The sequence below is a fragment of the Equus przewalskii genome, chromosome 21 (genome assembly GCF_037783145.1).
Source record: "Equus przewalskii isolate Varuska chromosome 21, EquPr2, whole genome shotgun sequence".
In the NCBI taxonomy this organism is placed as follows: Eukaryota; Metazoa; Chordata; class Mammalia; order Perissodactyla; family Equidae; genus Equus; species Equus przewalskii.
In genome coordinates, this window is record NC_091851.1 from 28,804,350 (window position 1) to 28,830,260 (window position 25,911).

The following is a 25,911-nucleotide window of genomic DNA, read 5'->3' on the forward strand; positions in this document are numbered from 1 at the left end:
CATCTTTTAAAAATATATCTTGGGAGATTTTTCCATGTTAATACACATAGATATAGTTCTTAAACTTACATTCACTAATATTTACTGGTGTCTGCATTCTTTGTCCCTGCTTTCTCAGCTTAATGATGGCTACCTTCCGATGTCTGAGACAACGGGCTTGTGTTGGAAGGCAACACTTTTAATCTGATTTTACCACTAGGGGGGCTCCCAGTCTGGCCTGGAAGTGTTCACAGAAGTTCCTAAAGGTTTGGGGTCTCATCTCTTGCTAAGGATGTTTATTTAGAGCTACCTTTTATAATTAATTTGCTTTTATCTTTCAAAGTGTTCCAGAGCTGGGCGGGTAGAGTCAAGGCAGCTGCTCTAATTCTTGTTATCCCCTTAGTTGGGGGAAAGGGGGAAATGGGCAGAGGAGAGCGTGCCCAATCCTTTTAGAGCTAAAACTGGGAGAGAGGGTGCCACATCACCTCCATTCCTATCCCCATTGGCCAGAACTTAGTCACATGATCACATCAAGCTAGAAGACCATACGTGGGAGTTATACCACTAAAAGGAAGAAAGAATATACATATTGAGGAACAATTAGCAGTCCTTTTCTTGGCGTTTGAAGTCTCAGTGAGAGGGCACAGTCTGCGGGAGTTAATAAACATATATTTTTTAAACTTTATATTGTATTATAAAATATAACATGCATACAAAAAAGTGCACAAATCATAAGCAGACAGCTTGATGAATTTTCACAAAGTCAGCACGCCTGCATAGCGAGCTCCCTGGTCAATAAATTGAGCACTGTTAGCACCCCAGAGTTTGCTTGACAGCAAGGGTAAGAGCGACGTACCCACGTGGAGGCGGAGCCAAGGGCGGCTGAAGGTGAGTTAGCCGGAAATAGGGCGTGGCCAGGCGAGAAGGCGGGGCTCCGCCGAGCACAGTGCCCGTCTCTAGAGCCCAGGGAGGGGTGGGGCTTGAGGGTACTACGCATTCAGGGCGGGGCTTAATCGCCCGGCGTCCCGGCTGGAGAGAAGGGGCGTGGTCAGATCAGGTGTTGAGGGCCAGGTTAAGCAGGGGAAAGACTTCGCGGCCAAGATAGCCAGGGCCTAGCGGTCCCCAAGGCGGCCTGGGCCACGAGGGGCGAGTCAGGTGGATTGGCTGGCGGTACTTAGCGAGGGGAGGAGGCTTGGAGCGCCCCCCTGGAACGCGTCGGGGCGGGGCTTCTTGCCGTCTGGGCGGGCGCCGCGGCGAGGGGCGGGGCATCTTGCCGTCTGGGCGGACGCTGCGGCGAAGGGCGGGGCTTCTTGGCGTCTGGGCGGACGCTGCGGCGAGGGGCGGGGCCAGCGCGCGCGCTCCAAAATGGCGGCGGCCAGTGTGGCCGGGCCGGCAGCTAACGTGTTCCCGTTCCGCGACGTCCGCGCCGCGCCGGACCCGGTGCTGGAGGCGGGCCCTGTGGCACACGGACCACTGCCGGTGCCGCTGGTGCTGGACAATGGGTCGTTCCAGGCCCGTGCCGGCTGGGCGTGCCCCGGGCCAGACCCGGGCCCCGAGCCGCGCCTGCAGTTTCGCGCCGTGTGCGCCCGCGGGCGGGGCGGGGCTCGCGGAGGGGCGGGCCCGCAGGTGGGCAACGCGCTGGGCAGCCTGGAGCCGCTGCGCTGGATGCTGCGCTCGCCCTTCGACCGCAACGTGCCGGTCAACCTGGAGCTGCAGGAGCTGCTGCTTGACTACAGTTTCCAGCACCTGGGTGTCTCCTCGCAGGTGAAGGGCGGGTGGGTTGGGCGGGAGGGGAGGGGTCAGGTCGTGTCTCCGCTCACTCCGCTCTCCAAGGGAGAATAGTCAATCCGGGAGCTCTGATTGTTTAGTCATTCATTCATTCAGTCGATCAAATATTTAGTGCCTAACGTGTGTAAGCCCTGTGCTAGGGGCTTAGGGTATAGCAGCGAACAAAACAACGCCCCTTTTGTCTTGGAGCACACATTCGGACATATTGTGCGTGTTTGTTAATAATTTCACTTATTGACAAATGTGTATTGAGCACCTACTCCGTGTCAGGCACTTTTCTAGGCATTTGGAATACATTCGTGAATGTGACACAAAATTTCCTCTACTTATGGGGCTGGCCCCGTGGCCAAGTGGTTACGTTCACGCACACTGCATGGGCCGCCCGGGTTGGGGGGTTCAGATCCCTGGCACAGACCTACCTGCACGCTCATCAAGCCATGCTGTGGCAGCATCCCGCATACAAAATAGAGAAAGATGGGCACAGATGTTAGCTCAGCGACAATCTTCCTCACCAAAGAAGTAAATCTTTTCCTGTACTTATGGAGCTGGTATGGAAACACATTCTAGTATGAAAAGGCAGACAATAAACAATAGAATTACGTAGTAGATTCTATGTCATGATAGAAGGAGAGGAGAGGGTTACATTTTTTTGTAAGATGATCAGGGTAGGACTTTGGGAGAAGATGATGTATGAGCAAGAACAAAGGAGATGACTGAGGGAGCAAGGCATATGACTGACTGAGGGAATAGTATTCCAGAGAGAGGGAACAGCCAGTGAAAAGGCCCTGAGGCAGGAGTGTGCCCTAATCTTAATTGAGGGCTGCCAGAGTGAGGGGAAGAGTGGTGAGTGGAAGAGGAAGTCAGAGAGGTAGTGAGGGGGCAAGTCACATGCCTCACGGCTTTTACTCTGAGCGAAATGGGGAGCCATTGCAGGGTGTTGAACAGAGAAGGGATGTAACATGTTTCAGAAGGATCGCCATAGCTGCTGAATGGAGAACAGACTGGTGTGTGTCACAGGGTAGCAATAGGGAGACTAGTTAGGAGGCTCTTGCTGTTAGGTGAGGGGTGACAGTGACTTAGGTGAGGTGGGGATGGGAGCATGTGGTAAGAGGCAGGCAGATTCTGGAGATGTTCGAAGATGGAGCCAGTGTGATATGCTGACACTTTGTATGGGCTTGACTTCATAGCCTTCGATCGACCCACTTTCGTATTTTCCAGAACAACTTCCAGTAGATGAGCTGAATGTTTTAGGGTTGTTTCTGATCAGCTTTTTGATTGGAGACCAAAAGCGAATTCAGCCTTTGCAGTAAGGATTTTGGTTTCTTTTATGCTTTAAAAAGAGTATTCTTTTATCACCACCCATTTACTCTTTTCTTTCAAAGTAGGGCTGTGTTGATCATCCCATAGTTTTGACAGAAGCCGTGTGCAACCCCCTGTATTCCCGACAAATGATGTCCGAGCTTCTTTTTGAGTGCTACGGGATTCCTAAGGTTGCCTACGGAATAGACAGCCTCTTCAGCTTCTACCACAATAAGCCAAAGAACTTGACTTCCAGTGGCCTCATCATTTCATCTGGGTACCAGTGTACACACATTTTACCCATCTTAGAAGGGAGGTGAGTTTCACTTACGGTGTTTGAGTGCTGTTTTGAGAAGCATTCAGGAAACATTTATTGGGTGCTTGCTTTAGATGTGGAGTGGAAGGAGCAAGGACTGGACCACGCAGTGGCCTCTGGGCTGAGCTCCGACCCACCTTACTGTGTGACTCTGGCAGGTCACTTCACCTTCTATCCTTTGTAACCTCCTGGACTGAGTTGGGGTAGATGGTCTCTGAGGTCCAGATCCATAATTCTAGAATTCTATGCTTCTGATTTATGGTAAGATAGCTAATACTACCTGCTGGTGGTAGGTGCTCAATAAAAATGTTTTGAGTAAATTATTTGATTAAGTTTAATTTAGATCATCTTTATGTTCTGAAGTCACTTTTTAAAAAAACATTATTTTATTGAAGAGATAATGACTTACAACATTGTGCAAATGTCAGGTGTACATTATTCTATTTCACTTTCTGTATAGACTGCATCATGTTCACTGCCAATAGTCTAGTTTCTATCTGTCACCATACACATGTGCCTCTTTACTCCTTTCACCCTCCCCCAACCCCTTCTCTACTGGTAACCACCGATCTGTTCTCCTTATTTATGTGTGTGTTTATCTTCCACATATGAGTAAAATCATATCGTGTTTGTCTTTCTCTGTCTGACTTCATTTAGCATAATACCCTCAAGGTTCTGGAGTCACTTTTTTATTAAGAGATTATTTTTTTATTTAAAGCTCTTTAATCATGATCATTTAGACCTTTCTTTTCAGATAAAAGTGCTTGGCACATAATAGGTAGTTATTAAATATTTCTGAGTTGAATGTAAAGTGAAGGTAATTTCTGTCGTGTTTAAAATCTGTTCTGATTTTATAGTTGGGCTTTTGTTGTCTCATAAGAGACTAGGCCAGGGGCTGGCCCTATGGCGCAGCGGTTAAGTTCGCACGTTCTGCTTCTGTGGCCTGGGGTTCGCCAGTTCAGATCCCAGGTGCGGACATGGCACCGCTTGGCAAGCCATGCTGTGGTAGGCATCCCACATATAAAATAGAGGAAGATGGGCACCGATGTTAGCTCAGGGCCAGGCTTCCTCAGGAAAAAGAGGAGGATTGGCAGCAGTTAGCTCAGGGCTAATCTTCCTCAAAAAAGAAAAAAGAAAGACTAGGCCAGCACTGTGCTCTCCTGAGAAGCTTTCTCACTGCGTAAGGAGGGTGTGTAAGTAGGGAAAGGAGCCCCGGTTTTGGAGTTGAGTGCCTGGGTTTGCGGCCCTGCTAAGGATGAGGTACTTAACCTCTTCACTTAGTTTCCTAACATGTAAAATTGACAAGAAGCGATTTCTCAGGGTTACCCTGAGGATGAAATGAGACAATGTGGGTGATGGCACTTTTTAAACTGTAAAGCAGTCTGAGTGTTTAAGTCAAAATAAATGACATTGAATTTATTGAGACCCATAGTGGTAATTTCTCTTGAAGTTTCTACAAAAATTTATGAAGAAAAAATTAATTCTTAGACATTACCAGACACTCCTGATGTGCAGTTTTCTGTTTTATGTAAATAGAATATGCAGAAATTAAAAATAACATTATGTCTGGGGCTGGCCTGGTGGCATAGTGGTTAGGTTCGTGTGCTCCGCTTTGGTGGCCCAGGGTTTGCAGGTTTGGATCCAGATGTGGACCTGCACACTGCTTATCAAGCCATGCTGTAGCAGCATCCCACATACAAAATAGAGGAAGATTGGCATGGATGTTAGCTCAGCGACAGTCTTCCTCAAGCAAAAAGAGGAAGTTGGCAACAGATGTTAGCTCAGGGCCAATCTTCCTCACCAAAAAAAAAGAATAATAATAACATTATGTTATTTTTATATTATATTGAGAGGAAATTATTTTACATGAAGGCTAAGAAATGATCAGATAGGAGCATATCCTGTTCTGTGCTGGCATCTGCTGGTGAGGTGTGATATAGCAGTGATATTTCAATATACACAGCAAGTTCCTAATTCTTTGCTAACTTTCTTACATTAAGATGTAAGGTTACATTGGTTTTCTTCCCCTTCAGTGCATGTGAAAGGGACCTGCTACTCTTAGATTACAGCAAGCCACTATGTGTGTGGTTACTTAGTGTGTTTGTGTCAGTAGAAGTCGAGTGTCTAGGAGTGAGGTTCTCAAAATCTGGCCTACACTAGAGTTTCCTGGAAAGCTTGTTAAAATGAAGATTTCCAGGCCCACCCCAGAGCAAATGAGTCCTGGGAATTAGCATGTTTAACAACTCCCCCAGCTAATTCTAGAATTCTTGGTCCCAGGACTACAGTTTGAGAAATGCATGGTGAGTCACATAAGGGTCTGACTTCAGAGTGCATGTTCTTCCCATTGAACATTGTTTCCTTCTGAGACTCTCGTTAGAAATTAGATCGCCATGTGTCTGTCTGGATGTGGACTAGGAATTCCTGCACTGGGTAAGAGATGGGACCAGGGGACTTGAAAGTCCCTTCCTGCTGTAAGGTTTTATGTTCCCCTAGCTGGTCTGTTTCTTCCTTGTTCATCTACATTAAATTATCCTTTATCCCCCCAAGATGCTCCATAGTCTCTTCTCCATGTTGCCAAAAATTTCAATGCTGTTTTCCATTCCTTGGTTGTAGGTTAGATGCTAAAAACTGCAAACGCATCAATCTGGGAGGAAGCCAAGCAGCTGGCTACCTCCAGCGTCTCCTCCAGCTGAAGTATCCTGGGCACCTGGCAGCCATCACTCTCAGCCGCATGGAGGAGATCCTGCATGAGCACAGCTACATAGCTGAGGATTACGTGGAAGGTAATGAAGAGGATGTTTGCTTGCAGCTTTTGGATGTTGTCTTCCTTTGGGGTAGTCTTTAAATTGTTCCCAGGATGACTCTTTTGCTCAATTTTTTACTGTTAATTACTTTTTAGCATCCCCTTCCCCTTTTGATATATACTTTCTTAGCAAACTATTCAATAAACTGATAAATTACATGTGTAGGTTCTTTTTCCAAATTGTTTTGGCTGTTCTGATTCCTTGTCCTTTCAGTATAAATGTTAGGATCAGCTTGTCCATATCTTACAAAAAAGTTCTCTTGGGATTTCGATTGAAAGTACGTTAAATCTATAGATAAGATTGGCTATAAAACAATATTCTAAATATAAATCCAGATATAATACTAAATCTAGATTGGGGAGAACTGACATTTTTTGCTATGTTAAGTGTTCCAATCCATGAACATAGTGTGTCTTTCCATTTATCTAGGTCTTTATTGATTTCTTTCATCAGCATTTTGTAGTTTTCAGCATATAGATTTAATACATGTTCTGTTAGACTTATGCCTAAGTATTTCTTTCTTTGTTTTTTTCATTTCGGTTTCCACTTACTCATTGCTGGTGTATAGAAATGCAATCAATTTTTACATATTGATCTTGTATCCTGTGACCTTGCTAAACTTATTAGTTCTAGTTTTTTTAGATTCCTTGGGAACTTCTGTGTAGGCATAGAGACAGTTTTATTTCTTCCTTTCCAATCTGTTTGCCTTCTATTTCTTTTTCTTGCCTTATTTCACTGGCTCAGACTTCCAGTACAGTGTTGAATAGAGTGGTAAGAGTGAGCATCCTTGCTTTGTTCCCAGTTCCTGATCTTGGGGTGGTGGGGGGAAGCATTTAATCTTACACTATTAAGTATATGATGTTAGCTGGAGGTTTTTGCAGCTGCCCTTTATCAAGTTGAGGAAATTCCCTTCTGTTCCTGGTTTTGCTGAGCATTTTTATTGTGAGTGTATTTTGAATTTTGTGAAATGCTTTTTCTTCAATTGATGTGATCCTACAGTGTTTCTGTGTTGGACTGTTCATATGGGAGATTATAATGATTACTTTGTGAATAGTGAGCTAGCCTTGATTTTTGGGTGGTAAACCCTACTTGTTCATGTGTACGTTTTTTTATATGTTGTTGGATTCAATTTGGTAATATTTTATGGGGTTTTTTGATCTATATTCATGAGGGATATTATCTGTAGTTTTCTTGTATTGTCTGTCTGCTTTTGGTATCAGGGTGATAGTGGTCTTGTTAATTGAGCTGGAAAGTGTTCCCTCTTCTTGAACCTTCTGGAAGAGATTGTGTAAATAATTGATATTATTTTCTTAAATGTTTGATCTAGTGGACCCATTTGAACCTGGGGATTTCTTTTTCTGAAAGCTTTTAACTATGAATTTAGTTTCTTTAATAGACAGGTAATCTCATTGTTTTCTTCTTTTTATTATTTCCTTCCTTCTACTTTAGGTTTATTTTCCTCTTGTTTTCTAGTTTCTTAAGATAGAAGCTTAGACTATTATGAGACCATTCTTATTTTTTTAATTTTTTTTTTTTAAAGATTTTATTTTTTCCTTTTTCTCCCCAAAGGCCCCGGGTACATAGTTGTATATTCTTCGTTGTGGGTTCTTCTAGTTGTGGTGTGTGGGACGCTGCCTCAGTGTGGTTTGATGAGCAGTGCCATGTCCGTGCCCAGGATTCGAACCAACTAAACACTGGGCCGCCTGCAGCGGAGCACGCGAACTTAACCACTCGGCCACGGGGCCAGCCCCGACCATTCTTATTTTTAATATAAGCATTTAATGCTGTGACATCTACATTCCACAGGTTTTGGTGTTATATTTTCATTTTTATTGAGTTCAAATATTTTATGATTTCCCTCAAGACTTCTTTTTTGAGACATTGATTATTTAGAAAGGTGTTGTTTTCCCCTTTTTTGTTTTGTTTTTTGGTGCGGGAGGAGATTCTGAGGAAGATTGTCCCTGAGCTAACATCTGTGCCAATGTTCCTCTATTTTATATGTGGGTTGCTGCCACAGCATGGCTGGCAAGTGGTGTAGGTCCATGCCTGGGAACCAAACCTGGGCCATTGAAACCAAGCATGCTGAACTTAACCACTAGGCCAAGGGCCAACCCAAGAAATGTGTGGTTTTATATTCAAGTGTTTGGAGATTTTCCTGTTATCTTTCTGTGACTTATTTCTAGTTTAGTTCCATTATGGTCAAAGAACTTCCTTTGTCTGATATCAGTTAAACTTGTGAAGGTTTGTTTTATGACCCCGGTTTAGTCTGCTTTGGCGAATGTTCCATATACACTTGAAAAGAATGTGTGCTCCGCTGTTGTTGGGCGGAGCGTTCTGTGATGTCACTTAGGCCCCTTTGGCTGATGGTGGTGCTCAGCTCTATGCCCTGTTCATTCTACGTCCGCTAGCTCTGCTGATTATGAACAGTGTTGAAGTCTTGAGGGATGATTGCGAATTTTCCTATTTCTCCTTTCATTTCTGTCAGTTTTCGCTTTCAAGTATTTGAAGCTCTTTTGTTAGGTACGTATTTAGGCATCTTATGTCTTCTTGGCAAACTGACCTTTTGTCATTCTCTAGCGTCCCTTTTCATCTTGTGCAGTTTGCTTTGAAGTCTGCATGGACATTAATGAAGCCTCTCACCCTTGATTGGTGCTTGCGTGGTAGGTCTTTCCAGCCTTTCATTTTTAATCTACCTCTATCATTGTATTCAAAGGGAATTTCTTAATAGTTGGGGCTTTGGACTTTTTTTTTTAATTCATTCTGTCAGTCTCTGTCTTTTAATTGGTATGTTAAGACCATTTAAAATTAATTTAATTAGTCATATGTTTGGCTTTAGGGCCGCCATTTTGTTATTTGTTCTCTCTTGTTCCTTCTCTTTGTTGTTGCTGTTTCCCTCTCGCCCTCTTTTGGGTTATTTGAACATTTAAAATTTCCCTTTGGTGTTCCATGTTAATTTATCTGTTGTTTTCTCCTGTCCCTCTCTGTGTGATGGTGTTAGTGGTTGCTCCAGAGATTCCAGTACACAGACCTTCACGGTCTCCCTAGAAGTCTGCTGCAGTCTGCTGCTCGCTCTTTTACTTTCTCCTGCGCAAGTGGAGTGTGGGGATCTTCGCGTTCCGGAGGCTCCCTTATCCTTCCTCCTTTATGTTGGAGTTGTCTTAGGGATCACATCTACTTACGTTGGAAACCCATCAGACATTGTTATGGTTTTTACTTTCAATTGTCAAACATTTTAAAGAACTTAAGAGGAGGTTGGTCTATTACGTTTAACCAGATTTCCATCATTTCTGTTGCTCTTCCTTCATTCCCGACGTTCCAGATTTCCTTCTGGTGTGTTTCTGTCTGAAGCTCTTTATTTAGTAGTTCTTTCAGAAGAGGTCTGTGGCTTGGTGTCCAGGTTTTATAGCTGCATTTCGTTGACTGGGTGATTGATCAGAGACCGGGTGGAGTGTGCGTTCTCCATCTACCCAGATCTGGAACCCTGCTATTGACCATCTAATTTCTGTGCTCATGGGGTTTCCGTTTCATAACTTCCAAAATTATTTCTTGGAAGAACTGCAGAAATGGCGGTGCCCTGATTATTATGAAAACAACGTCCACAAGATGCAGCTCCCATTTTCCAGCAAGCTCCTCGGCAGCACTCTGACCTCCGAGGAGAAGCAGGAGAGGCGGCAGCAGCAACTGCGGCGGCTGCAGGAGCTCAACGCCCGTCGGCGCGAGGAGAAGCTGCAGCTCGATCAGGAGCGGCTGGACAGACTGCTCTATGTGCAGGTCAGAGCAGGTCCCGGGATGGGGCCCCAGCCTGACTCAACAGGGCAGTCCCAGAAAAGTTTCTTCCTGTATGTTCTTCCTCAACCGTGAGATGCATTGACCGTCTAGGTCACCCTTGGGGTCAAGAAGGAGTCTGGGGGGATCATCAGTATTGAGAATGGTATAACAGCAGGTATTTCTGCAAGAGCTGTGGGCTCTGGCTTTATTGATTTGTTTTGGCCTTATAGTCTCCTTTATTTTATTTTTAACTTCCTAACTTAAGTGCTGCAAAGTGCACAAATCTTAAGTGTGTAGCTTGATGGATTTTCACAACGTGAAACCCGCTGTGTATCCGCCATCCAGATCAAGAAATAGAGCATCCCCAGCATCCCCAGAGCCGCCCTCAGTCTCCTCTTAGTGACTTTCACATCTCTTCCTCCGAAAGGTGACAACGTTTCTGAAGTCTGTCACCATAGATTAGTGTTGCCTGATCAGGTGGTGCAGAAACCATGGTACGATGGCAGCCTAGAGACGGCAGGGGAGCAGGCCGGCGGTGCGTAACTGGTGGAGGTGTGATTTTGTGGAGGGGCAGGCTAGGGAGCTGTGTAGTTTTTCTCTGTTAGACTTAGCTACTTCTCTCTCCTTCCTGTTTGCGATTGCACTGATGCCTTTGGGGATGAATTCTGACTGCTCTGGTTTCAGGAACTTCTAGAGGATGGCCAGATGGACCAGTTTCACAAAGCTCTCATAGAGCTGAACATGGACTCCCCGGAGGAGCTGCAGTCCTACATCCAAAAGCTCAGCTCTGCAGTGGAGCAAGCGAAGCAGAAGATCCTTCAAGCAGAAGTCAACCTGGAGGTGGATGTGGTGGACAGCAAACCAGAGGTACTGAGGGCCTTGGAGGGAGGTCCCATGTGGTCATTTAGAGTGCACAGCCGTTCCTGAGGGCGAGAGGAGTGTTTTGAGAGGGCTGACATCAAAGGGGCTGTGACCAGGCTCGGGGAAGAGAGCAGTGTGGTGGGTGATGTCCATGGGCACGGGGGCAGGGACAGTGATAGCACTGACCTTGTGCCAACTGAAGTTCTCACCTGAGGGATTTCACCCTGTGGACCCCTGGCCCCCCAGGAGGGGGAAGTGTGCGTGTAGAGTAGGAAGAACATATACACAGCAATCATGTGGCCCCATCTTGAACCTAAACTTGCCCCTCTGATGGTTGTTTGGCAGTTAGTCATACACTCTCTTTAACTTTCTTCTGATGTTTTATTAAAAATGTTGTTACTTCCTTTCCATCTTGATGTTCCCTAAGGACAGGGATCGTGCTTCATACATAGTTGATGATTTTTTTACAGCAACTAGTAGACATGCTCATTAACGTATTTGTAGGTTGATTTAAGATCAGCCTTTTGTTAGTTACTAAAACTAACTCTTGAATAAGCTCTTTGATCTCCTCTCTCTCTCCTTTTTATTTCCCTGCCAGTGGACTGTTAAGAAGTGTTGATGTGGCCAAAAGGGCAGGTGGCAGGGCTGAGAAAGGGCCATGGGTACTCCCCACCCTTGCCCTGGGCCCTGCATGGTGAAGGAGCTGTCTGCGGGTCATGCTTTGGCCAGAAGTCACTGGGTTGGCTCTCCCATCTTTAGCACTGGAAAAAAGCGTTAATTAGTATACGCATTGTTCCTGAATTTGTCATCTCTAGAGTTCTAAAACAAAGGAGCTTGGTCATTGCCTTGGGACACTTCTAGGGCAGGATTAACTCATCAGCTTATTGGTTTTTTGTTTTCAAGTCAACTTTCTTTAAATTCTAAAACCTCTACTTGTAGAAAGAAGCAGTTGTGTGGGACAATCCAGTGTGGTGCTTGCCAGTGCCTTCAGAGCTCTCCTTGGCTCAGCAGGAAGCCTGCTTCTGCAGTGACCATCTCTCAGCTGGAGGCCCGCTCTCCAGTTCCAGCTCGGCCTTGCTTTCTCCACCTCTCTCTGACGGGCTGTAGACTGCACGTGAAAAGCAGCGGGCCATGCGCGTGCATGTTTGACAGAGCAGATCCTGAGTCAGGCTTCCTAGATACAGCGTGCTGGATCACTGAGATCTTGGGTAGAAGGCGCCTTTTCTCCCATCTTCCTCTCCTACAGCATCCCAGATCAACTTCAGTAGAACTCGTGTGCCTTTTCTAGTTTGCTTCTCCCAGTTTTCAGGTCTGTGTTTCAGCTTTGAGCTGTTTAGTGGGATCCAGATCCATATCATCTTTGCTGTTTATTCATCCATATTTAGTTTTTATCATGCTTAACATGTCTGTCAACAGGACATCAGCATCTTTATCCCAGACGTGTGTGACAAGCCACAAGCACGGGAGGGATTTCAGATTTAAAAAGAAAAAACCAAACGACTGTGAAATATGATTCCTGAGCAGTTGGGGAACTAGTTTTCCTTTTTTGTTCATTTTTCTCCATTTATTACATGCCGTGATTCAGCCACTCCTCCATTCAGCAGATGCTTATTAAGCTCCTACTTTGTTCTGTGCTCTGAGGATACTGTTCACATCTCTCTGGGCTCTGGGGGATTTTGAAATGTTGGACTTGAAAAGATTTCTCTACATACAACAAATGTGATGAAATGATCTGTCCCCAGAGTTCTGAGGGTCAGTCAGCATTTGCTGAATGTGATAGTGGTTAAAGTCAATTACGGTAACGTTCATGGCATAAATTTGACCACGGCGTTGGCTGGCCAGTTCTACCTTTCAGGACGTGTTTGTAGTATTTTCCAACAATATAATCCATTCAGAGTGGAAAGAATAGATTTATGCGGACTAATATTCAAATTGAAATGCCATCCAGGCAGTAATTGCTGAAGTGAATTAATCCAGCGAAATTTTTATCTTAGAGTGTTTTCTAAAATCCATTTTTCCTACAGACCAGTCCATTTCAGCCCTGGCTGTGCTGCAGGTGTTGCGATGAGGATGTGGTAAGGGAGTAGGCTTTGTCGGCATTCCTAATGGAGTACTGGAACTGGAAGATGCTGCCTTTCCATCGCTACAAGCGTGGCATGGCGGGGGAGGAGGAGGACACAGTTTTGGAGCAGCGTCATTTGTTGTAAAACACCATGAGCCAAACATAGAAAGTCCCCTTGCCTGACTAGCCAAGATGGGAGCCGGCCTCTGCTTGTGCTTATGCTGCTCAAGACTGTTCCAGGGAACCATGCTGCGTCTTCTCTGATGTGCTTTGGCAAACCGTTGTTCTGTTCGGTTCCAAAAGAACAGTCATATTTGTGTTCCTGAGTGCTGTGCAATACACATGGAGACCCTGGCGAACCCTGGAGGGTGAGAAGCCAGCCGGGGTAGAGAAATATGTTCTCTGCCGATGCCCCTTGTCTGCGTTATAATTACTAACTTACTTTCTCTCTGTGAATCATATGAATTGGGATAAGTAAAATATCTTTTTATCATTTTTAGTGAAGCTAAGAAGGTATCTTATTTTTAAGGTGACATGCTTTTCAGTATAGCAAGATGAAGGTGAAAGATGTTATTTTTGTTGCAGCTAAAGAAGTCTTTTGAAAACCAAACATTTTAGAAGCTTCTCTATTCCACGGAAGTTTGAGGGGCTGTCCCAGGGGCCCAGCGCTCGGTGCTAGGCGTGGGATGCCGGGGACTAGCGGTACAGAGGCGGTTGGGATACAGTGCCTGCCCTCCTCAGGACCTCCAAAAAACAGAGCTATGGAACCATACTGACCTGACGGCAGTAAAGCTTATCAGGTGTGGGGGCGGCTGCGGGGGTGGGGTGGGGGGCGGCAGACTGCAGGTGGAGTTTTGAGAAAGGATTGGGATATTTGAGCTGGGCCCTGAATTAATTGATTATTAATTGATTATTGATTTCACGAGGAGGGAAGGACGTTTTAGATGGAAGAACCACATGTGCAGGGAGCATGCACATTTGTTTAGTCGCGTGTGGGAGATGAAGGGGGAAGGGAGGCAAGGGCCGGCCTATAAAGATCCTTATCAGTCAGCCTGGATGTGATCCTTCAGACAGAACCTTCAGAGTATGCTGAGCAAGGAGAGTTTATTTTAGGGAAATAGCTGGTGGCAGTTAGGATGATGGGTTTAGGGAGAGGCAAGACTGGAGGTGGGAAGACAGGATCGAAAGGTAGTAGTCCAGAAGAGAGCAGATGGGACCTGGGATTTGTCAGTAGCCACGGGAATGGAGGGCGGAGGAGGAGATGTAAATGTCAGGGTCCAAAGATCTTGGTGCCATTTAGGGGAGAAGTGACAAGAGCGGCATTACTGATGATAATAGGACATGTGATGTGCCAGACCCCGTGCTGAGCACTTCTGCAAGTGTTGTCTTGATGAGTTTCCGCAGTTCAGTAAGTACTGTCATCATTCCCATTTTATAGATAAGGAGACTGAAATTCAGGGGAGTGAAGGAATTTGCTCAAAGTTGCACAGCTAGAGGTAGTGTCGCTGAGAGTCAGACACAAGCAGTCTGGTTCCAGATTCACCCTGGTCACACTGAGGCTGTACTGAAAGGTAGTGGGTGGAGGGCAGTGACCAAGGTCATGAGCTGGGTTCTGAGCACCTTATCTTTAAAGTCTCTGGGGGGCATCAGGTGGAACTTTCCAGGACCAAGCTGTGGAAGGACCTAGAATCACATGAGGAGTGAGAAGAGAATATGTGGGGACGGCCACCACTTAGGGGTTAGGTGGCAGGGGAAAAGCCAGAGAAAGATTGAAACAGAGCAGTCAGAAAAGAGAGAAACCAGAAAAGTTGACGGGAGAGTTTTAAGAACATGGGTGGTGGGCTTGACCTAGGATAGTTCTCATCCTTTGAGACAAGGAAGGAAGAAGGGACTAGAACAAAGATCAGGAGGTGGAATAGAGAATGCATAGGTAAGTTGGTACTTTGAAGCCCCAGAGGTGATCTGCTTAGGACCGCTGGGTGGGGATTAGAAGGGGGGCTGCAGAGAAGAGTGGAGGGAAAGCTCTCAGACAGCTGCTGTGGGGAAAGCAGAAGGAAGCCGAAGAGGAACTGAAGGATTGCCTGGTAGCAGTCTGGGGCGTTCTCCACTCCTGCCCGCCTCGAAGCACATTGTACCCATCTGTTGCTGTGTGAAAACCACCCCACACTTAGTGGCATATTGTGCTCGTGAATTTGATGGGCCAGGAGTTCAGACAGTATGGCGGGGCTCTGTGCTCCATGATGCCTGGGCCGCTGCTGGGAAGACTTGGACCACTGGGAACTGGACTCAGCAGGGACTGTTGACCTGAGCACTTGCACATGGCCTCTCCATGTGCCTTGGGCTTCCCAGCACGGCTTCCAGGAGGGAGCTCCCCGAGAGAGAGTAGCCAAGAGCAAACATTGAGGGGTGTTGCCTTATTTTAAGAGTGAGTTTGAATGCTAGTTTACCTTTGCAGCCTATATGAATAGGTTCTAGAGAAGTCTATTCACAAGCTCTGGATTCTATTGGTGATTTACATACTTCATAGGTTCTGAGAGCAAAGAGAGGCTCAGAGGACACACTCGGCATAGGGTCTTCTCGCAGGCCTGCTTGGCTGTTGATGTTGAGTCTGCTTGAATCTTCCCAAGATTCCATCCCGTAAGACAGTCCTTTCCACCACAGCTGTTGTCGGTAGAACATTCTCCCATGGGCTGCAATGGAATATTTCTTCCTGTAACTTCTCCCCTTTGAATCCAGAAGGTAGAACTCATCTGCCTTTCACATGGCAAAAGGACAGATGGCTGACGATGTCATCCAGAACCACCACCCTCCACCCCACCACTCAACTTCTTTTGTCCAGGTCAAAATTTAGATGTGCCCTAAGCCCTCTGCTGAGGGAATGGTGCCAGCTTGCTCGCTCCCACCAGGTTCATTGTTGTTGACAAGGAAAGCCTGTTCTGCAGGGCTCCACAGATAGGAAGCCTTCTGCCACCTTGGAGCTTTTAGTCATGTCCTCAGCCCGGTGGACCTGCTGTCAAGGGGCTAATTGGTCAGCTAATTAATCAGCCCATTGGTGTTGGCACGTATGTTTATTAATCATTAAGAGGTTATTTAATTTTGCTGGTAGCCTGAGCCACTTTGTAGGACGCCAGCTATTACCCTCTCGCGTGGAGTCCTCTGTGTGGTGGTGTGACCGACACAGGTGGCCCGCTGGACCCCGGGCTTGAGCTGGCCCCATCGGAGGCTCCAGAGAGGAGGGGGGCGTTGATGAGCTTGTCTGAGAGGGAAAGGTAGGGGGAAGAGCACAGCCTGTTCTGTTTAGTCTTTTAATCCTGTGGTCATGCATGGTTTTTTTTTAATGGCTTAGAAAATTTTTCATAGTTTTTTTAAACTTTCAGGACGTTGGGCGAGATCCCAGTTCTTTTTCATGACACTGAACTAATAGGCCTAAGGCTCATTGGAGTTACAGGAGCCGTGTTTTGTGTTGCTTCTTCTGTCCTTAGACCCCTGACCTGGAGCAGCTGGAGCCATCTCTAGAAGATGTGGAAAGCATCAATGATTTCGAACCCTTGTTTTCAGAGGAGACGCCCGAAGTGGAGAAGCCAGTCACCACTGTCCAGGTTGGACTCCTGTAGCCCAGGCCCTGCTTATGCTTTAAGGCTGTTGACGTAAATGACTAGTTTGGTCTAGTCTGCTCCTTTAGGAATATTAGAAAAAAACAAATCCCAGTTGTATTTTCTAGGAAGGGGGGTACCAGTATTTGAAAGATCCGAAGTCAGGGTTTTTTCCCAGTGATTGATTGGGGTTCCAGCACCAACACCTGTGGATCTGTGAGAAACACTCTTCTTGCTGGAAACGTTTGGGCAAGTAATTGTGGACTTGAGACCTGAAGACCAGCTTTAGTGGTTTCCTTTAAATTTAAGCCAGTGTCATTATGCTTAATGCTCATTTGGGTCTACGTTTCTGTCATTACAATGGCAACCAGGTAGACCAGCCTGGGTCTGAGACACGCCTGGGAGAAAGCTTTCTTGGCCGTGGGGACAGGGCTGCTGAGCAAGGCATTGGGTGGGAGACTGGTCTTCCACTACTGGCCTTTCGGTTGCTGCTCTTCACGAAGTCCTGTTCCCTGCAACACAGGGACCATTTCATGATGCAAATTTGTAGTTACTTATGGTTCAGAGGTTGGAAAAAAGGTAGAAAATGGAAGTATCAAATCAGGAGTGTTGGGGGGAGGTTACTCTGGCATGTACGAAGGACAGAAGCTATATTGGAATAAGAAATGCGGTTTGAGGGAACTGGGATGTTTGTCATTATGGCCTAAAAATATCTTCTAAACCTTGGGTTTTTAAAGCCCGTGTTTAACTTGGCAGCGTATCATCAGCTGTTTGTTGGGACAGAAAGAATTCGAGCTCCGGAAATTATCTTCCAGCCGTCGCTCATAGGAGAAGAGCAGGCTGGGATAGCAGAGACCCTTCAGTACATTCTGGACAGGTGAGACGGGACCTTCTTTTCCTCCTGTTTTCCTGAACCGGTTCCTCAGATTTTGCGTTGGTTGGTAGATCTGGTGGTTGGGCATTTGGAAATCTGTCCTCTCGCTCCTTTTCCTTGACTCGCTGTGCCAGATAGTCTTCTTTATCTCTCGCCAGGCCTGGCACAGAGTTGGGGCTCTGTCATTCTTTTCTGAACATGTAAATACTCAGTTGACTTGAGGAGCTCTAAGAATTTCTTTTAAGTGTGAGCAACATGATAATGTATGTGCATTGGCTTTCATATAAGCCTTCACGTTATTGAAGACTAGTGATTCTAAATCACCCTAAAAATATGCAGAACCTATCAGTTTTTTCCCCTCCTTGCAGACATTTTATTGAGTTTGCATTTTTATAAGAACGTGCCTCTCCCCTCCCGTTTATACAGGCATTTTCCTGCCGTGTGAGTTTTCACAAGACACAAAGGAAAAGGGGAAGGTTTTTTAACACTTTTTGTGTACCTGTTTTCTATTTTGTACTGAAAGCTTGCATTTCCACCTCTGCATTCTTGTCTAATATTCAAGTTGGAGGGAGTATACCAGAAGGAATCGTTTCTCTCCTAGGTACCCAAAGGACGTTCAGGAAATGCTGGTTCAGAACGTTTTCCTCACTGGCGGGAACATGATGTATCCAGGGATGAAGGTTAGAATCGAAAAGGAGCTGTTGGAGATGAGACCCTTTCAGTCTTCTTTTCAGGTACTGATAATTCATGTAACCAGCTGTTTTGAAAATAGCGTTGATTATTTGTTTTCTGATTGCAAAAGTAATTCAGTGTGAGAAAAATTACTTTATTGCTCCATTCTCCAGAGATACCCACTGTTAACATTTTAATGGCTTTCCTTCTGGTCTTTAATCTATATTGAATTTTTCAAGCAGAATGGGAATCATATCTCATATATTTCTGTTTTCTTTTTTTAATTGAAAAAGGAAGACATGCATATAATAAAATTCAGAGACTACAAAAAGGTGTACAATGAGAAGTCATTCTTTTCACACAGTCCTTACTCTACAGGGAAAGCTTTTCTTTCAGATTTTCTACACATAAGCTTGTAGATTGCCTTGTAACCTGAATTTCCTTAACCTGTCATGAACATTTCCCATGTCGTCCTTCTTCTAACATATTATGTTTTTATAACTGTATGGTGTGGATGCCCCATTATTTATCCACTGAATCCCTGCTCACCAGGAAACACGGTCTGAGCTCCCATAGTGGACCAGGCACTTTGGGGATACTGAGATGTCCTAGACGTAGCCCCTGACTGCAAGGAACTTGCTGTCTGTGGGGTCAGCAGTCAAGTAAATAGGCCGTGGTAATCTGGAGCATGATGGGCCTGCAGGCATGGGCACCTCACCTGTCAGTCTTGGAGGTCAGGAAAGGCTCCATGGAACTGCATCTCGTAAGGATGAGGAGGTGTTTGTTGTCTAGGCAGTGTGGAGTGGGGTGGGATGGAAAGAGCATTCCACACAGGGCCTAGCATGAGCAAAGGCTCAAGAGCCGAAAGCTTGTTGGCGGGGAATGAGCAGTAGGTGAGTGTGGCTGGAGCTTATGGTTGTTGAAGAGGAGTGGAGGGGTGCCGTGGAGAGGTCAGCAGGGCCCGCATGATGCAGAGCCTGTGTGTCCTGCTGAGAGGCTTCACCTGGATCCCCGATGCTGCGTGATGTATCCTACATTCAGGGTGTGGTCTCTGAGCTGTGGTCCTGACTCCGTCACCGCCATTACTGAATTTTGCCTCAGTTTTCTCAGTGGTATGAAGGGCATAATCATGGCGCCTGTTACCAGGATTCAGTGTGCTAGTGCACAGCAAGTGCTCAGCACAGGGCTGCACAGAATAAGCACTCACACGTTAGCTGTTGTGTTGGGGGTCCCTAGGACCAGCCCAGGTTCCATGGTTCACTAGGACTCAGCATGTAATCATACTCATGACTCTGATTTGAAAGGAGACAAAGCAAAATCAGTAAAGAAAAAAGGTGCGTGAGGCGAAGTCTGGGGGCAGCCAGGTGGGAGCTTCCAGAGTGCTCTCCCAGCAGAGTTGCACAGGACGTGCTTGATGCTCAGCAGCGAGTTGTCACAGCACATGTGACATGTTGCCAACCAGGGAAGCTTGTTGGAGATTCAGTGCCCAGGGTTTTTATTGGGGCTGATCATGTGGGCTCCCCGACCTGGCACATACCTACATTCCAGGCTCACAGAAGGAAGCAGGTGTTCAGGATAAACCACATTGTTTGCTCAAACAAGCGCAGGGAACCACTTCTGTCAGTTAATGGGGGCAACCCTCCTGAGATCTCAGTTCCCAGATGCCAGCTGAGGACCAGCCTCGTAAGCAGGCCTTCCTAAGGAGTAGCATCAGGCCTGCTAGAGTAACGCTTTCTGCCCAGCGGTTGTTATCCTTAGGCCGTGCAGGACCAGGACGGAGTCTAAGCTGGGGAATCATGTGATCCAGTTTGCACTTTAGGAAGATATTTTTGACGCTGGTGTGGAAAATGGAGTATAGGAGAAATACTGGAAGCAAGAGAGCAGTTGGGGGCAGCTCCCCGGCCTTTAGGATGAAGTCCTCACTCCTCAGCACTCACCACGGTGTACTAGAAAGGTCTCTTGAGCTCTGACCTTGGGTAACTCTCCCTTATTCCTCATTATCTCATCACTGCCCCCTCCTCCCTGTACTTCAGCCAGTGTACTCTTCCTTTCCCAAATATGCCATGTTTTCTTGCCTCGGGGCTTGCTCTTTGCATGGACTACTCTTCCCAGCTCCCTCAGGGCTGGCTGAGTCGTCACGTCCCCCAGAAGCCTTCCGTATCCTTAGCAACATTCCTTACTAGACCTGCCTCCATTAGGGAAGGGCCTGCCTGTCTTGTGAGTTGTTGTGTTCCAAGCCCTTGGCACAGTGTTGCTTGGCAGCTACACGAGAAACCTGAAGGCAGTGGCAGAGAGAGAGGAAAGAGGGCATCGGTGTGAGAGAGTAAGGGAGTAAAATGGTCAGAACTGGGTCATAGATTGGATTGGAGCAGAGCAGTGGGCCCTAAGACAACTCCCCAGGCCTAGGTTGGGCATCTGGTTGGATAAATATGACATTCACTGGAAATAGGAGAGGAAGAGTAGGCTTGAGGGGGAGGATAAGGAGTCCTGTGGCTGAGTGGTTTCTGGTGGGAGACCCAGGAAGAGCTGAGTCATGGCTAGCTGATGAGCGAGTGGGAGAAGGCGGAAGGGTCCACTGGGGTCCCCCAGCAGAAATGTGCCCGTGGGTGCGGTTTGGAAGAGTAAGCGGAGGCCACGCCTAAGCCTAAATAACCCCAGCGATTAAAGGCAGTTGGAGGATGGGGGCGCCCGTGAAGGAGGTTAAGAAAGAGGCCGTGGGAGGGGTGGGAGGAGCACAGGAGGGATCAGCAGCCCCGGAGCCTCAGGATGAGCATGGGTGCACGCTTGTGGTGTTGACTTGTGACGACAGCATTGAGAACAGAGCTATAGGACTTTCTAGATCTATTTGTTGATAATCCCAAGCCTTTCCCATGAATTACTTTGTGAGCATTGGTTGTAGAAATGCTGCTGCTGGGTCTCTCTTCCTGGCTCTGTCTTAGCTGTTTCCGGCTCATGTGGCAGAGCCCCAGCTTCCGTCTCTTCCACCTTTCCTGCTCCTTGTCACATTGCTGATGTATTGAGTGTGTGTCATGCTATAATTAGCCCCTGATGTTCGAATTTTAGATGATGTATACAGCAGTGGCTCAAACATGAACCATCTGAGGCCCTAAGATGTGCACAACTTTTACACACTTTCTTCAAAAAATTGTTTCTGTTGTTTTTTCTTATTTAAACAACAAAACATTTAAACACATTACTAAAATATAAATTTAAACAAACCAAAATGAAGATGGAAAAAAAATGATTGTAGTTCAGCCACTGTGAGCAACATTGTATATATACTTTCAGGTCATTTTTTTCTCACGTGTGTGATTTTAACCAAAAAGAGAGATTGTTTATAGCTTATTTTGTAACCTGTATTTTTTTTTACTTTTCAAATTATTGCGGTAGTTTTTCTATATCAGTAGGTACATTTCCAAAGCATCCTTTTTATGGTTGTATAGTATTCCATTGTTATATTCCACATATCTTACTGCAGTTTTTACTGGTAATAATGATAGCCGCCATTTACTGAACACTTACCCTGGGCCAGGAGTATATCAAGTGCCTTCCACCCATTCTCTCACTGACTCTTTCTAAGCCAGAGCACCAGGGTTTCCTGCTATCCCAGTTTTGTTGATGATCCCTTCTCACAAGTCCCTTGCCTGTATCAGCCCAGGCGGTCAGTCTCTTGAACTCGTGGGTTTATCTGCTTCATCCTACTCCCTCTGTGCATGCTGATTCTGCTTTGTGTCGCCTGCTCTTTACTTCAGACAGTTCTGAAACCACCATTCCAAGCTGTAACTCCTCTGGGGGTAGAGGGAGGTGAGAGGGAGCGGGGAAGTCAGGCAGCCTGATTTGAAAACAGAAAACAGGGAGCCTGATTTGAACTACAGAGAGTCCTCCCCGAATGCTCGTGAAGCTTGGCTGAGGGGCACGCACAGCGCTGCTGGCCTCAGCCTCGCTCCGGTAGTGAGCAGTGGAAATGGAGCCTGGGGAGCCTCATGGAGAACGCCCCAGGTAGTCCTCTCAGCTCTCATTCCTCCTGAGGCTCGTTTGCCACCATGGCCAGAGCTGCCTCGCATCAGCATCTGCCTCCCTCTGCTCGCAGAGAGGGGCTCGGGGCCAGGAAGGCCTTTCCCCCAGATCGAGTGCCAGCTCTGCTTCCCCTCTCATCAGACAGCTTGGGGATGACAGCATTGGAGCAGGAGGCGGGGCACCTGGTCCCTCTCTGACCCAGAGTCCAGGTCTTGTGTTCATAAAAAAGCTGACAGGCTGGCCTTGTGGCCGAGTGGTTAAAGTTCCGTGCACTCTGCTTCGGCGGCCCTGCGTTCACGACTTCAGATCCTGGGTGCAAACCTACTCCATTCATCAGCCATGCTGTGGAGGCATCCCACGTAAAAAGTAAAAGACGATTGGCACAGATGTTAGCTCAGGGCTAATCTTCCTCAAGCAAAAAAAGAAGAGGATTGGCAATGGATGTTAGCTCAGGGAGAACTTCCTCACAGAAAACAGAAAACAGCTGACAGCGTTTATTCTCTGGGGTCCAGTCTGGTGTGCTTTGCATTCTCGGGCTCTTTTGGAGAATCGGGGGGTGTTTCAGCTCAGCTTTGTGTGGGGGTGCAGAGATAGTCCTGCACTGTCTTGGAATTAGTCGGGGCCCTCTTCTGTGTGTTTCTGGGGATAAAATGGGGGTGTGGGCTGGTGCTGTAGCTGGGCCTGCTGACCGTTCCCTCCTCGAGCCTGGTGGGGGGAGTCCTTCTGGTGAACGTTCTCTTTGTGTTTCAGGTTCAGCTTGCCTCTAACCCTGTGCTGGACGCCTGGTACGGTGCTCGTGACTGGGCCTTGGACCACCTCGAGGACAGTGAAGTCTGGATCACCAGGAAAGAGTATGAAGAAAAAGGAGGAGAGTACTTCAAGGAGCACTGCGCTTCCAACATCTACGTCCCCATCCGCCTGCCCAAGCAGGCTTCTCGCTCCTCAGAAGCCCCGGCATCTGGCAAAGGCTCGGGGGCCAGTGGAGGCGGTGCTGGCGAGTAGGCGTAACGGAGGGGTCCCCTCCAGGGCCCTTGGGCCCCATCGGCCAGTGTGGCAGGACAGTGACTGTGCTAGCTGTGTCCGCCCTGAGTCTGCCGGTGACATTGGGCTGCAAGATGGATTTCTCCTGGGGAGAACAGTTAGGGACACTGGGAGTTACCCTTTAGAACTGTGTTCATTTGGGGGCTTCTGCAGTGAAGAAACTTTAAGTGGCCTTCTGGCATCTTTGTTGAACCATGGGAAAGCTGTGGCATCCACTTTCTTCACCAGTAAATGAAGACAGAGTGGAGGACAGAGGTGTACAAAAGGCACAAGGCTTGTTCCTTACTGAATTTTGACTCCATTCTTTAAAAGAAAAAATCCTTTAAGATTTATATTATCAGTGTAGATATTCTTCTCACTTTATTCAGAAATTATGTGAATGCCCAGCAGGTGGAGGTCTTTCACATAAATACATGAAAAAGGTACTGTTTATGTAACAAAAGCAATCACCCACGAAATCTCAGGAGCTGGAAATACTCCCCTCCTCCTATTATTTCCTCTTACACATAAGGAAAAAGGGCCCAAAGAGGGTAACCAGATCGTGCACAGTCACTGTTAGGGGCCTGCTTGGTGCCCACTTCTGAAAGGGCAGAAATGAGGCCTTGGCTCAACTTTTGTTCATACTTTCTTTGCTGGAAACGTTTTCCACCATACGAGGGCTTCCTGCATATTTTTTATTTCTATCCCTGTGAGTTTGTTGGCTGCTTCACTTCTTCAGGCCTTCTGAAGAAGACACGGGTTGGAGAAGGTGACTCCTGTAGCCTTTCCAGTTTTGCCATAACCTCATATTCGCTGTACCTTTGCAGCTTCCTCTGAAATGGACAGATAACCCCTCTCTGTGACAGAGATTGCTTTGGTGAGAATTTTAACTCTCAAACACACCCAGTAATTGAGCCCAGAACTCCCCTGAGCTCCTAGTGTCCTTGTCACAGGATCCAGACATTTAAATTCTGTGGAGCCTCTAGCCCATGCCTCTGATGAGGCCCCCTCAGAGCCTGTCTGCTCATCCAGTTTACCAGGGGTGCTCACCTGGATCTCCAGCTCTCAAGGGCTTTGACACCGAAGAGCAGGAGGGGGCAGTGGTGGTGGTGGAGAAGGCAGAAGACCCAAGCCAACGCAAGATCTCCCAAGGCCTTGCCAGTGAGCCATTGGCCGTCCGTGGCTGGGCCCAAGGCCTGATGAGATGCTGATAAAAGATGATGTGAAGAAGAAGGCAGGACCAACCTCCATGTGAAAGATGTTTTCATTTCACATTTCCAGTGGGAGGAACCCTGCTAACTGCTGTTAGGGCTGGGGGCCTTTCGGCCACAGTCAGCCATTACACAGCCTGAACAGCAGGGCTGAGGTCAGAAGACTGCTGTAGAGGTCCCGCCCTGATGGGGAAGGACCCTGGGTTGGGCAAGTAAGCCCGGACACATCACAGTCAAACAAGCGTTAAGCTGGACCTAGTCAGGGTTCCTGTAGACCAGAACTGAGGGGGACGTTTGGGCTGTGGTGAGGGACAGGCCGAGGGGCTGATCCTTGAGCGCTCTGGCTTCATCTAACCCCTCACATTCAGTATGCTGTGACCTCTCGTGACCACCTTAGCATGCACAGTTCTCCTCAGGGAGATTTCTGGGATTTCTGGGACTCCAGCCTCCCCCATCCTTCTCCAGCATGCTAGGCAGGAATTTGCTACCCTTGGGTTCCCTGGGGCCCTCGCGCAGCCACTAACAGAGTGCTCACCACAGTGCCTTGGGCTTTATCTCTGCCCCAGGATGATCACTTCTAAACTGGAAAGCTTTCCCCAAGGGCAGGACGGGTGTTTCATTCAGCGTGGAGTATCCACAGCACAGTGCTGGACTCCGGATTTTTAATGAATGACCAATTGGTTGGGTAGGTAAATGAATGACTGAATCTGTGAACAAAGGAAATTTGGGAATAGTTTGTCTACTCTGTTGAGAGGAACAAATGAGAAGTCCACACTGAGGACTTCCTCTCCACCAGAGCACCCTACTCATGGAGACGTCTTACTGTCCCCACTCTTACCCTGCCACGATCGTTCCTGGAGAGAAGGTGGATGTGCCTAGCTGAGTGTTCTGGAGGCAGCTGTGAAGGGTGGCCTCCCGTCGCCCAGCTTAGGGCTCTTGTCTGGGGTTGCAGCAGGAGGAGACAGCCCAGGGGAGGGTGAGTGTCCTGTGGGTCTTCAGGACCCCCCAGGAATGGGTTTGACTCAGGATAGCTCTGAAGGTGGGGTGGCCACCTGGAGTGAGCGGGGCCCCTCTCTGTGACTAAGACCTGGTGGAGGTGTCCTACTGCCCAGTGGGGCTGCCTCTGCCTCCTGCTGGCACTGCTGGAAAGAAACTCTTTTGCCAAAGGAACAAACAAAGGAGGCAAAAAAAGGTAATAAAGAAGTTAAGAGTGAAATAAGTGGTAAAATATGGGAAGAGAAGGCTAAAGCAAGAAATGGAGAAACCAAATTCCTACAAATACAATGTGCACAGATTATGCCCACCCAAGGGACTGAGTAAGATGAAGTCTGTTACTGCAGAGCTTTGTGACTAAGTCATTACAGGAAATTAGAAAATGGTGGAGGATTGCAGGGTGTTGGCAGAGGCTGGCAGTTTACTAAGCACACTCCTCCTGGGCACACGGCTGCACTGCCTTCCCAGCCTCCTCTGCAGTTAGCCATGCGGCCATTTGAGTTCTGCCAGTGGAATATGGGCAGGAGAGGTGAGCACCATTTCCAGGGCTGGCCTCTATAAACCTGCTGTAAAAGCTCCTCTTTCCTCTTTCCCTGACCACTGGCTGAATGGAGAGCAGTCTGAGGCCCAAGAGGAGCTCAGAGCCACAAGACG

At 47.2% G+C, this 25,911-nt stretch overlaps 1 protein-coding gene across 1 annotated transcript; it reads left to right on the forward strand.

The window, feature by feature from the left end:
* Nucleotides 1-1,029: 1,029 nt before the first annotated feature.
* ACTR5 (actin related protein 5) lies at nt 1,030-23,406 on the forward strand. Its single transcript, XM_008517434.2, has 9 exons — nt 1,030-1,743; nt 3,153-3,382; nt 5,996-6,165; nt 9,740-9,957; nt 10,639-10,821; nt 16,360-16,476; nt 17,208-17,347; nt 17,946-18,078; nt 22,784-23,406. Exons 1-9 carry the CDS (start codon nt 1,345-1,347, stop codon nt 23,033-23,035), a joined length of 1,842 nt encoding a protein of 613 aa, XP_008515656.2. The 5' UTR covers nt 1,030-1,344; the 3' UTR covers nt 23,036-23,406.
* The last annotated feature ends 2,505 nt before the right edge of the window (nt 23,407-25,911 follow it).